Below are 14,252 nucleotides of genomic sequence, written 5' to 3' on the forward strand. Positions count from 1 at the left end.
TTTGTTTTTGACTCTTGATTTAAATCTGAGCCTTCTATTTTTTGGTTGCCAGTTATTATCACAATCCTTTTTTTGACCCCTGCCAGTCCCAATTATATTTTTCATCTACTGGTCTTGTTGCTTGCTGAACAAATACTTTTTGGACATTTTCATGTACCGTGTATGATCGACGTGATGCTTTACTCATATTTACAGGTAACACATAAAGTCAAAGGTATGACAGCTGCAGTCACGTGATCATAACTAATGTGTTGCATAAACAACGTTCTACCCAAAGTCTGAAGGGATCATTCTCGAAGCCACTGCACTTGTAACTCTACCCCAACGCTTTGAATTACATTATTGTGTGCTTTTTAAAGCACCTTCTTGCATTAAACTAAGTGTCTTTTTTAAAGGCAATATACACTAGATCTTTTAATATTACTTTATAAACATTGTCAAGAACAAAAAAGAAAATAATATTCCTGTATTTTAACCAAAAATAATCATCTCTCCTGCTGAATATATTTACCCACTAATAGACTTTTTAAATTAGTAATTAATTTGAATTTTATTTTGTAATTCAGAAAAAGCAGATGAAATACGTGGTCAAGGGCATGGTGATAGGTAAGTTCCAAGGGGTAACATGACAGAGGATATGTCACAGCAGTCACATCAATATTATACCATTCACAGTACAATACAATTGCATTTTTATACAGATTATGTAACCAAAATCCTGCCTAAAAGATGATAAATATACTAATAAATTTAATTTATTCTTATAAAGCATACTACCACTTACAGACTTATTGCACTGTACACTACAGCAAATGCCATGTACTATAGTATATACTAGATATACTAGAGTTAGTATTTTTTAATTTAATCAATTGCCAAATTTATCTTTGACTTTTGTCTGCATTACCTTTTTGAGTCTTGTTTGTAAAACTTAAAGCCATTGCTGCCAAAGCTGGACGAACAAAGATATGAAGAATTTGGTTCCTGTACATACTGCATGTGAGCACAGTGACAGCATACTGCATCAGATGTTTATCAGTGCTGCTATCAGCCTGCTGCTCCTGAACCAGCATAGTTTTTCCATTATCAATTTTGACAATGTTGCGATGTAAAGAAATGCTGCTGACTACCACTGCTTCTGGAGACATGTGATCTAAAAATAAAAACAGTTAGGTGTAGGCTTCATAACTATGGAGATTTTTGATCATTTTCCATGTTGAGTTAACATTTTCTTCCAATGTTTAATTTTGTCAGGCACTCTGGTTCTTCCTATATCCTAAAGTCATGCACAAGATGCAATTCTATATTGGTCCAGTATACGTCACTGCATTTGATTGTTTGAACATGTATGGACTGCTATTCCATTTTCTATCCAATGCTAAGTGATAGGCTTTAGTGACCCATGGCACACTAATTGTAAAATTGAGCTTAGAAAAATGTAAGGATGAACATGTGACCTTACATTTTATGCTTACTTTTCAGAAGTAATCTAGTGGGGTGGCACAATGACATAGAAGCATCCTGATCTTGGATCTCACTCCTGTGTGAACTGTTTATTTTCTTTACATGTCTGTGTGGTTTTTTTTGCAGGTTCTTGAAACACATGCAGGTTAGGCTTACTGGCAATTCCAAACTGGCCCTTATGTGGGTGTGTGGCACCTGGAATGGACTTGCACCCCTACAAATCTGTTTAATATGTTGTGCCCAAGGCTGCCAGATAGTCTCCAGGCCACACTCTGATAAAGTTGTTTTTGTGGTGTATGGCATATACTCTGTATTGTGATGTGGCATGGTTTATATTAACAGACTACACATTTGCTAAAAGCAATCTAATTTCTAATAATACTGTATTTCTTACAATATTATTTCCAGCAAATTTATTAAATTCATTAGGAAACACATGAACCTCCAGTTGTCAAATAAAGGTGGTTCACATAGAGGAAGATGAGCTTTTCCATTTTGGCAAGACAGTGTTTTGTTTTCACCATGAAAAAACACCTCACCTCTCTGCCTCTCTTGTTCTTATGCTTGCATTCTGTATCCTGTGTTAAACACCTTCCATGATGTGCCTGATGACCAGCTGCTGCTGTTCATTATCCTTCTTCCTATTACAGACTTCTTTTGTCAAGGTCACTGATCAATAAACACAATACTTACACTTGATTGTGAAATAGATCTTGGAGAATTACCAATAGACGGGCTAGCAACAATTGGGATTCTATTTCAATAAACTTTTCTGCCCACAAATAAAATACTCCGCAGATGCCATTGCTTCTCTTTCTGCCATGTCACTTTATTGATCGTTTGATTTTTCAGAGGCTGCTGAGATCTTCTAAAGAGTATCAGGTCATAAGCTTTCGATTCAGACTAACATCAAGGTTCTATTCTCGGTAGTATGTGAGTACCTGTAGGTTGCTGTGCCACATGTGCTTGGTGCACAGCCAGTGTCACAGTTGTCATTATTTTTCCTTCTATAACGTAATCAGCCTCAACAATTTGATTCATGCTCAGCAGATGTCACTGCTCTTCTTTTTCAATCTGCTGTGTCACCCTTATTATGGTATTCTTTGTCATGTTATCTGTCTCTGTGATTTGCTTGATGCTCAGCACATGTCATTGGTCTTCTCTTTCTTTCCACCATGTTATTTTGTTGTCTATCAATTTGCCGTAAGAAACTCGTGACTGCAGGTCAGTTTCCCAAGTTTGCCACCTCCTTATTTTTTTTTTTTTTGCAATACAGTATGTATTAGGTCATAAACTTTCAATTAAGAAAGACCAAGATCAAGGCTCTAGCTCAAGTACTATGCATGACAGACAGATAGACCTTAGCATTTTAGACAGATACAATTCAAAACTCCAAATTTTATTAGAAGACTTTGAATATTAAAACCTAACCTCATCTTGCACATCCTTATGTGAAATATGGGTAAAAAAGCAATTCCAGTTTAGTCCTGAAAATAATCTGATCAATCTGGAAACAAAATCTGTCTGAATAAATGTAGTAAAGTGTTTCAGTTTAATGCCACGCACAACATTGGAATGACCACACTGAACAAGTTCTAGGAGCAAGTGGCTAATGAAGTATACTTGGATTCACAAATTCACAGTTTTATATAATGTTAAATCTCTTTACCTTAAATTTAATTATGAAATTAACTCACCAGGCCAGTCAATGCAGACCCCGCAGGACAGTACATAATATCGCAGCCTGAGTGTCTGCTGTATCAGATATTGTAACTCAATACCAGATAAGTTCTGCATCAGGATGGTGGCAACTAGTACAAAAGGGCTAATGACCATGTTTTCTTCCTGGAGATGTATCATTCGGCATCCTGTATGATGAAGAAAGGCTTTGATTTCCTGACTAGGTCTATGTGGGATATGCCTAGAAAAGAAAGATCCAAGAGACTGCTTTAAAGTGTTAAAAAATACACTTCATTTACAGCACATAAACCCTGTGACATTTTTATTGTGACTTGTTCAAGGGTTGCTTACATTAGAGGATATACATCCATCCATTTTCTTAACCTGCTTATCTAGGGTAAGGTCACAGGGAAGCTAGAATCTGTTCCAGCAAGTATAGGACACAAGGCAGGAACAATCCCTGGACAGGGTGTATACACACACAAACACACACACACACACACACATACACACTGGGACAAATTTAACAATGTCATTTCACCTTAGCTGCATGTCTTTGGACTGTATAAGGAAACCAAGATCTTGAAGGAAACTAATGTGGACATAGAGAGAACATGGAGCATGTGTGATAATAAAATACAAAAAACAGTCCCCAGATCAGAACCACACAACAATAAAATTGCTAAAAAAAGAAATGTACCTCTTCTGCAATATTTTCTGTTTTTGTATTTGTATTCTATACATTTTATAGCTCACTGGAGAAAATTCACTGTTAGGAAACAATATTCATGGTGTCTCTTAGTATTTATTAAAATATCTAAAGAACATTGATATTTTAAGTTATTAAGAAAATACATATATTAAAATGCTACTTTCAAAAGTCAGTAAATCTCTAAAATCTATTTTTACATTCTCATCATTAACTTTTGAAATTTAAACTAATTCAGCGTATCCTACTAGGAAAAGCACAAGTCAGAACCTAATCCTAAATTCAACTCAATTTAAACATGCAAACTCTACGTGGATAATAACAGGTCACATAATTTTTTTTAATATTTTTATTTTATTAATTTTCATTGTAATCATTCCATACAAACAGATCAATTTATAACCCAACAAATTTGAAAACAGATCAAACCCCATCCCTGAGAAGGAGAGCTTAGCTAAAGGAAAATTTCTTTAAGCTTTTTAATAAGGCAACATTAGACAAAAGAAGGGGAGAAGTAAATATCTATATAAATAAGAGATGGAGAAGGGAGTTAAATGCAATAATAGTTAATTCTCTTATTCTAAAATAATATTGATTAAATCCTGCCAAGTTTTGAAAAAATTTTGTACAGATCCTCTAACTGAAAATTTGATTTTTTCCAATTTCAAATAATATAAAACATCAGTTTCCCACTGACTTATAAGAGGAGAATTAGGATTCTTCCAATTTAACAAAATAAGTCTGCGTGCCAAGAGTGTAGTGAATGCAATCACCGTTTGTTTGTCCTTCTCCAATTCAAGTCCATCTGGAAGGACACCAAACACAGCTGTTAGTGGGTTAGGAGGGATTGTGATACTAAGGCTGTCTGAGAGGCACTTAAAAATTTTTGTCCAAAATGATGTTAGTTTGGTGCAGGCCCAGAACATGTGACCCAGTGAGGCAGGAGCTTGGTTGCAGCACTCGCAGGTTGGATCCTGGCCTGGAAACATTTTGGACAGTTTTAAGCGAGACAGATGAGCTCGATATATAATTTTTAGTTGAATAATTCTATGCTTTGCGCATATAGAACTCGAGTGAATTCTCTGCTTTGCTACCTTCCACTCCTTTTCTGATATATTGATTAAGAGATCTTCTTCCCAATGTCCTCTTGGATCTTTGAAAGGTAGGGACTCTAATAAGATTTTATATATTGCGGAAATAGTGTTTGTTTCCTCGGAATTGAGCAGTATTTTTTCCAGCATTGTGGAGGGTGCAAGGTGGGGGAAATCGGGCAATTTCTGTTTAACAAAATTTCTAATTTGAAGATAGTAAAAGAAATGTGTAGCTGGGAGGTTAAATTTTGAACGTAATTGTTCAAAAGATGTAAATATGTTGTCTATATAAAGATCTCTGAGCATTTTAATCCCAAAACTTTTCCAGGTATTAAAAACTGGATATACTTGCGAAGGTTGAAAGAGGTGGTTCCCTTGCAGAGGTGCCACTGATAAAAGATTTTCCATCTTAAAATGCTTCCTAATTTGGTTCCATATTCTGAGTGAGTAAAGCACAATTGGGTTATTAGTATATTTGCGATAACTTTCATTTATTGGAGAGCAGAGCAGGGAATATAAAGAAGTACTACAGGATTTTACTTCTATTGCAGACCAAGCCTGTGTATGTGCATTTATTTGTGTCCAGGTTTTTATGGCTTGTATGTTTGCTGCCCAGTAATAAAACTGAAAATTAGGTAAAGCCATGCCACCTTCTGCCTGAGGTCTTTGTAGGGTCGCTCTTCGGATACGTGGGTGTTTTGAGTTCCAAATGAATGAGGTTATTATTGAATCTAACTGTTTAAAAAACTATTTATTGATATATATTGAAATGTTTTGAAATAAAAAGAGAAGTTTAGGAAGGATATTCATCTTAACAATGTTAATTCTTCCGGCTAGAGTGAGATGAAGGGTTGACCATCTATGCAAGTCTTGCTTAATTTTTTCCATACAGACGCCAAAATTTTGTTGATAAAGAGCTTTATGTTTATTTGTGATATTTACCCCTAGGTATTTAAACTGATCTGCTATGGTAAAAGGTAGGGTGTCTAATTTAATATTATATGCTTGTGAGTTCACTGGAAAGAGTATACTTTTATTCAGATTAATTCTAAGACCAGATATCTTTTGAAATTCTGTTAGTGCTGTTAAAACAGCAGGGACAGTGTTTTCTGGGTCCGATATATATAAGACCATATCATCTGCATATAGAGAAATTTTCTGTTCCAGTCCTTCTCTGACAATCCCCTTTATCTGATGAGAATTTCGGCAGTGAACCGCCAGTGGTTCAATAGCGATTGCAAACAACAGTGGCGACAAGGGACATCCTTGTCTGGTACCACGTTCTAGTTTAAAGTAGTCTGAGCAAATTTTATTAATACAAACTGAAGCTTCTGGACTGGTATACAGTAGTTTAATCCAAGCACAAATATTCGGGCCAAACCCAAATTTCTCCAATGCAGTGAAAAGGTAATTCCATTCGATCATGTCAAATGCCTTTTCTGCGTCTAATGATAGTAATATCTCTGGGGTGTTTGATTTTGCTGGTGAATATATAACATTAAACAAGCGTCGGAGATTTGAAGATAGATGTCGGCCTTTAATAAATCCAGTTTGATCTTGTGATATTACCGAGGGCAGCACTTTCTCCATCCTTCTAGCTAGGATTTTTGAGAGTATCTTAACATCATTATTCAGGAGTGAAATTGGTCTATATGATGCACATTGTAACAAGTCCTTATTTTGTTTAGGAAAGACGGTGATTAATGCTTGTCGAAATGTTTGAGGTAGCATTTGGTGGTCTTTAGCTTCTGTAAATGTTACCAATAAGAGTGGAGCTAGCTGAGTGGAGAATTTCTTATAAAACTCTACGGGGTAACCATCAGGGCCTGATGATTTCCCGCTTTGTAGTGACTTTATAGCGTCTAGTAATTCTGTTAGCGTTAGAGGTTTATCTAGTTCCTCAGCACTTAAAGCATCTATTTGTGGTATTTGTGAATTATCCAGAAATGCATAATGCACATAATTTAAACATGCAAACACAAAAAACTGCCGTCACTCAATCAGTACTTCTGTTCTTAAACACAAGGGAAGAAACAGAGAAGTTTAGCTAAACGTTTTGTGAGACAAATGTAGTATTTAGGATTCAGAAGGAATAAGAATCTATATCCTACTGCATCAATTTAATTGCCAGCTAAGCCACATATCTATCTCTAATTTGAATTGTTCAACATGTTAGTGTTTGAATATACTGTATATTTACATTTTTTATTCTGTGTAGACTTGTATATATTTGTGAATTGTTGGGATGTTATGTCTGAAGTTGCTGTTTATCAATATTATGTTAATATTAATGCACAATTCATTTGTTCTTGACTTTTTCATGCACCACTATGCTAGCAGAGAAGAAGAAATTGGGAATCTGTAGAGGTAAATGTTTATATTAAAATATATTTTATTTAAATATAGTGTCTCTAGATAGAACCAGGAGCTGCATTACAGATAAATGATATTTTCAAATGGCAACCAAAGCCATTTCTTTTGGCACATCTGCTACTCATGGAAATTGTTTACATTTACCAACATGGATAAAGCAGTGAAGAATGAGTGAAAGTAGCAATGAAAAGCAGTTAAGTGGAAAATAAGGTTTACAACAAATAATACTTGCCTTTGGATTATATTTAACTATTATCATTTTTAATTTGTCAGTTATCATTATGTTTGTGCCTAGAATGTGCATTGTTGATTCACAGACAAAAAATGCATTTGTCTTTAAAAATAATAGTAATTGAATTAATTAATCTGCTGACTACTATTCAGGGTGGCACGGTGGCACAGTGGCACAGTGCTGCTTCCTCACAGTAAGAAGACCTGGGTTCGCTTACCGGGTCCTCCCTGCATGGAGTTTGCATGTTCTCCCTGTGTCTACATGGGTTTCCTCCGGGCGCTCCGGTTTCTCCCTCAGTCCAAAGACATTTAGGTTAGGTGCATTGGCGATCCTAAATTGTCCCTAGTGTGTGCTTGGTGTGTGGGTATGTGTGTGTCCTGTGGTGGGCTGGCGCCCTGCCCAGGGATTTGTTCCTGCCTTGTGCCCTGTGCTGGTTGGGATTTGCTCCAGCAGACCCCAGTGATCCTGTGTTAGGATATAGCGGTTTGGAGAATAAGAGAGTGATCACTATTCAGTTTTCCTTTTTAGATAAAATCAAGAACAAAACTGATGGTTAAGTCATGGATATGTTACATAACCTTCAGGCTGCCCACCTTTTATATGGGACTGTCATGTCTGTATTATCTTAATGATAATAAATCATTTCTGTAATAATAAATCATATTAAATTTCTGGAATGGATTAACTAATAATGTCATAGGTTTGGTGTTTAAAAGAATGTACTTTCCGGTAATTAGTTATTTGTTGAATCTTTACTGCTTCATTACACTGTAAAAAGTGTGACAAAATTGTTTTCTCAAATTTGCAACTTGGAAACCTTTTTGATTAAGACTCAAATCTATCAGATAAACAGTTTCTAATTTATTGTAATGATAAATGTTAGGATGTGAATGTCTTAGGATGTTAGGATGGTAAAATAGGCTGGACTGGAGCTTTTCCTACATGTAATTTAAGAGCCACTGGGCTCGGCTGTCATGTTGCTTGTCTTGAGTGTGTTCTTAACCTCCCAGTTTTGAAACAACCAAGTAGAAACAGAAGTTTTGTAAATACTGTCTGAATCTTCTTCTGTGAAGAATTTATATGTGAATGAACTCTTCATTAATAGTATTGATATCAACCAGAATATTCAGGCACAGATGACCAAAGGTACAGAAAAATGCTATGATAAACAATATTTCCTGAAGAAAAATTATTCTCAATTACCTACATGTGTTATGTATGAAATTTTAAATTTAGCAAGTGGTTCATTAGAACAACATCACCACTATATAATGTTAGTTTTAAAATGCAAATTACAGTACCTGTGATCTAAATTATATTGACTAAGATTTACATCTCCTTGAACCAAAGCCTTGAGGGAAACTGGTTCACCAAGATGGATGGAGGATGTGCCAAAATCTTGTCCAAGTATTTTTCTTGCTTTAAAAAGAGCCTGAAATATAAAAACAAAATGAATCTATGTTTCCTTCTGTACTGTATATATATTTTCAGAATATCCACAAAAATAAAACCAAAACTGGATTTACAAGTTATAATAAACAAACACAACACCTTGCTCTCTTAATCAAGTCTTATTAAGTTATAGTCACCTCTCCCTGTCACATTTACACTTCTCTCTTTATTCTGCTGCTTAGTGTTTGTATCATTCTATAAGCTGTTGTGCTCATACCCCATTAAATTCCACTGTTAGTCTACATTTTGGATGTGTTCTCTTGTTCATGATTATAATAGCAGTTTTAAAAGAAAATTATGTTGAACACATACATAAACAGTTTATACATTAGAAGAAAAGAAATAATTGTACAGGCCTAAAAGTGGTCTTAAGAGATCATTATGTTATTATTATTATTCTTACTATTGATATAATTTGTGTTAAACTGCATTAGATAAATTTGTTAATTATTGTGATACATCTCTCAATTTTGTAATGCTTTTAAACATTATTCAACCTACCCACATACTCTCTTTAATTTTTGGAAGTCCCAAAAGGTCATGCGCATGCAAGGTTTCATCTACCGGTCTTTCATAGGTGATGCTGATCGGAACTAATGTGACATCAGCAACTTCTTTCTTTAAGAAAGCATCTGTTACAATGTTGAGAAGTCCTGAAAAGTACAAATTGAAAATACAATCACAAAAATGTCCTTAATAACTTGGATGATTTTTAACGCACTGCAGAATGCATTCTAAAAAACTAACAAGCATACTTTTTTTGCAAAATGATAAAACTCTAGACTGCAAAATGAAAAATTATAAAAAATAAATAAGTAATAATATATAAATATTCTTTTCTTATTGTTACAAACAAGCTATGATGCTGTCATATTCCTAACAGGTTTACATAATGCAGATGTGATGATATTTTTTTCTTCATATGTATACAGGAGATTAGATTTTACTGGGCTTGAAATTTTGAATTTTGATATATTTACACATTCCATGGATCCCTGAACCTGAACTAACCATTTTGGTGTGATATCTGTGTTTGGATATCAATCTTGTGTGAGTCTGTGGTATGCATAACTTTCGAAAGAATCAACTAATCACAAACAAAACTTGCACTTGTAAGTTACTGGGACCCTGATAGTGAAAAATACCAGTTCTTAGCCTGATCAGCACGGAGACTAATCACAAACTAACCTTTGCAAGCTTTTATGAACAGATGTATTACTACCAAAAAGTTTGGATTTATGTGTATTCAGGAAACCAATGGGAAGCCTCCTCTTCCTCAAAGGGAATTCTAGTGTTGAAACCTCAGAGACAGAAAATAGCTTATAATCAAGCCCATCCTTACTAAGAAAATGAAGTTGCACAATGAAACATTTTCCGTATATAAAAGCAACATATTCTGTTAGGTAGGGCAGCACGGGTGGTGAAGCGGTAGCGCTGCTGCCTCGCAGTTAGGAGACCTGGATTTGCTTCTGGGGTCCTCCCTGCATGGAGTTTGCTTGTTCTCCCTGTGTCTGCGTGGGTTTCCTCTGGGTGCTCCGGTTTCCTACCACAGTCCAATACAGGTTAGGTGCACTGGCAATCCTAAATTGTCCCTAGTGTGTGCTTAATGTGGGCCCTGCGGTGGGCTGGCACCCTGCCCGGGGTTTCTTTCCTGCCTTGCACCCTATGTTGGCTGGGATTGGCTCAAGCAGACCCTCGTGACCCTGTAGTTAGGATATAGCGGGTTGGATAATGGATGGATATTTTGTTAAGTAGGGTTAATTGATCACTGACACTCAGCAGATGTATTTTCAATTGGGATTCATTGAGGATCACAATGTGAGACCTCTTAAGACTGCAACTGCAGTACAGATGGACACTGCAAGGTGCAAGAAAGCCAAAACACCTAGACAAAAGAATACAACCTGGCTTTCATGAGACAGGAACCCTTCAGGACAAAACCTCACCTTGAGGTGACAAGAAATAGACAAAAATAAGTATCATTATTTCTTTGTATGTGTCGCTCTGTGGCTAACACTTGTTACTTTGAAAATAGGGTCAAAGCCATTAAATATACACTAGTGCTCAAAAGTATGGAATTGGTAATTTTCATGATTTTGATAGGAACTTATACTTTTGTATCAAGGTACAGTTACACAGGTGTAAAAATATAACCATGGCATTACTAATGTTGCAAATGGCTATTACTACTTGAAATGACTGATTTATATTTTATTATTCACATGTGTTTGCAAAGACCCATTTTCAGCAGCCATTACACCATTTCAGTAGCCATTACTCCAGTATCCTAATGGTAAACTCTCTTAGCTCATCCTTAATGAATCAGGTTTAAATTCTACTTATAGAAAACATTTTAATTGTGTTACCACAGCTGAAATCTTTCATTCTGTTCAACAAAGTACGTCATTTTTATTCCTTGGGTTGAAAGATACCAGCATTCCTAATGTAAAATTCTGGATTCTAAAATGGCCGAAATGAAACTGCTTTGTCAAGAAACACATCAGTCTCTTGATGTTTTGTGAAATGAAGGTTATTCCATGCATCAGATGGCCAAGAACCTGAAGTTTTCATGCAAAGGTGTCTTTTACTGTCTTGAGAGAAGACAGCAAATACAAAACTGCAAAAGTACAGTAACTGGCACTTTACAGATCCACAGGTGGCTGTTTCCTTAAGCAGTACATGCCAAAGTCTAATGTTACAAATAGAAAAATAAAATGAGAAAAATTTCAGATGAACCCTCTTATAAACTTGCTTAAGTATAGTTCATTCATCAGCCCCACTACCAGTTCTACAGGATACACCAACCATTAGTCACATTAAGTGAACTATTTAAACTCAGCCTCCCCAGCCTTTGTTATGTCATTTATGTCTGATAATTTCATTAGCTAATCACTCTACATGAACATTAAATGTTTCTAGTTTAAATACATATTAGGATTAAAACTTTAAAAAAATCTATTTTAAATGCATATTGGGATTAAACTGGCTTCTTATCATTATTCAGTACTATAATACTCACCTAATTTAGGCAAAAGTGATTTAAAACTGCGGCTTCTCGCCCCTTCTACGTAGAACTCAATTGGTGCATATCCCATCTGGAGATGATGAAAAAGTAAACATATTTCAGTGTCTAAAGCAGTCAAAGATGAGCAACAAAATTCTCAAAGACCAGGAATAGTTCATTCATCCATCCATTCAGCTTATATCATCTTGGTAAGGTGTTAGGGCCTATCTTGGTAGTATCAGGCACAAGGCAGGAACAGAATTATTTGTATGTCTTGTATGACATATATATAGACAAAGAGTTTATGAATTCTTAGCTAAAAGTATTTTTCATTATTGAATGCTGAATTACAGTATACCCATCCATGTTACCACTGAATGAAACAGGACACTGCTCACTAATATGTTGAAGAAAGAAGTAGAAAACAAAGAAAGAAAAGGAACTAAGCAATGGAACTAAATTCATAACAGTGCACAAAAAATATATATTTATGTAAAGTGATTGCCCCCACTCCCCCCGTCAAAGGATGGTAACCTATTTCACTATTTACATCCACACAAGAGCCCATACGGTACAGCCCACAAATCCCAAAATAGGTGTTTCTGAGGAAGTACTGTACTTGAAATCTCCAATTAAAATAGGTTCCAGGGTTCAACTTCAAGTTGCAGATTTTGCTTTAAACTGTGCACTGCTGAAGTGTTCCTTTTCTGGAGGGTGAGGCTGGGGGCAGTCAATAAGGCCATTAGACCCACTAACTTCAGATACATCCTGCCCTTGCACCTGCACATTTTTTCAATAAAGAATCAAATACAAAGGGCCTCTAACCTATATCCTTGGGGTACAACTTACTTTTACATTCAGATTAATTTTTAATTTTTGTTATAGATTTCCATCTCAAAGAGCAAATGATAATTACCCGCAACATTGTTTTCACATATTCTGATAGCACTGCCCAGTATAGCTTGTTGGTTCCAATTTCACGCCGAATGTAGAATGCACCAGACCGTCGTAAGATTGTACTTAGTATTTTTATTTCCAGAAGACCTAGAAATGCAATAATAAGAAATTATTCTAACATGACTACACCCAGATACAATGATACAAGCTAGGAACATAAGCTTATTTATTTCTTGGCCAGGAACGAATAATAACTAATACCAGCTCTTACAATGAAAACACACCCAAAGTGGCAACACAATGGCATCACAGTCATGAAATAAAAGACAAAGAATACATTGTAGAATGAATAAGAAACAAACAAAAAAACCAACAAAATATTCATAACAAAACCATGATGCCACACAACTGAAAATCTGATGCCATCTTCTTCAATTAATTAATTGATTGATAACAAATTATATTGTCGCCTAGAAAATGAAAAACCTTCAAGAGATCAAAGTTTGTAAAGTATTTCTCACTTAAGTTGAGGATAATCATCCTCAATCACTGGCAAACAAACCACCTATATTATATATAGTCATCTGTATAATAAACACCAACTCATAGTGCTTTACACACACAACTCTATATTATAATGATTTCAATAATATTTTTAAAATCCAAGCACCAACAGAAAAAGTGTCAAGATAATGCAGTGAATCAGAGATGGCAACAGAACCGGTAGCAATTTGCTTTAGAATTTACCCCCCTTAAAAACTAGACTGTTCAGTTTTCTAGCTAAACAATTAGAAGTAAGACAACCATAAATTCCAAGAAACATAAAAATAAAATATATGAAAACAGTGCATGCACACTGAAAACAAAATGATATCGTTGTCTCGTTAAAAAAATGGATAGAGGAAGTAAAACAGACAAGAACATTCTAACCTGCTATTTTCATGCCATGCTTTCATTATTATTTTTATAATCATTCTGCTGACTGTAATTTGCAATTTTGCAAACATAGTCTCAAAACGTTACACTCTAATAGAGAGATAAATACACAGATACTTTAGCATAATGACATAATGCTTTACAGCTACTGGGTCTGAGAGGACTTCTTCGTGTTTCCTCTGCATCTTTGTGTTTTTTCTCCATTTAAATGGATTTTCTTCTCTCATCTCAAAGGTGAAATGTTGAAATGTTAAAGATCCAGTGTGAGTCGCATCTATATGGTACAACCTGACTGCTGATTTTTTAATGACTTTCTAAACTGGCTTCCAATGAATGAGTTTGGGAACATGTGCATTACTGTCTCCTATTCAGGACAGATTACTGTCATATACCCAGTGCCGTAAGGATAGGCAC

General features: G+C 35.3%; 1 protein-coding gene across 1 annotated transcript in view; it reads right to left on the reverse strand.

Moving 5' to 3' along the window:
- The window catches only part of LOC114648631 (dihydroxyacetone phosphate acyltransferase-like), a 36,003-nt gene that overhangs the window by 10,761 nt on the left and 10,990 nt on the right, over positions 1-14,252 (reverse strand). Inside the window, exons 5-10 of the mRNA XM_051924384.1 lie at positions 12,922-13,049; positions 12,021-12,096; positions 9,503-9,654; positions 8,851-8,981; positions 3,162-3,385; positions 908-1,153 (exon numbers count right to left, since the gene is read on the reverse strand). Coding sequence (XP_051780344.1) covers positions 908-1,153; positions 3,162-3,385; positions 8,851-8,981; positions 9,503-9,654; positions 12,021-12,096; positions 12,922-13,049 — 957 coding nt within the window. The remainder of the gene's footprint in view (positions 1-907; positions 1,154-3,161; positions 3,386-8,850; positions 8,982-9,502; positions 9,655-12,020; positions 12,097-12,921; positions 13,050-14,252) is intronic.

Source organism: Erpetoichthys calabaricus, chromosome 3 (assembly GCF_900747795.2).
Source record: "Erpetoichthys calabaricus chromosome 3, fErpCal1.3, whole genome shotgun sequence".
In the NCBI taxonomy this organism is placed as follows: Eukaryota; Metazoa; Chordata; class Cladistia; order Polypteriformes; family Polypteridae; genus Erpetoichthys; species Erpetoichthys calabaricus.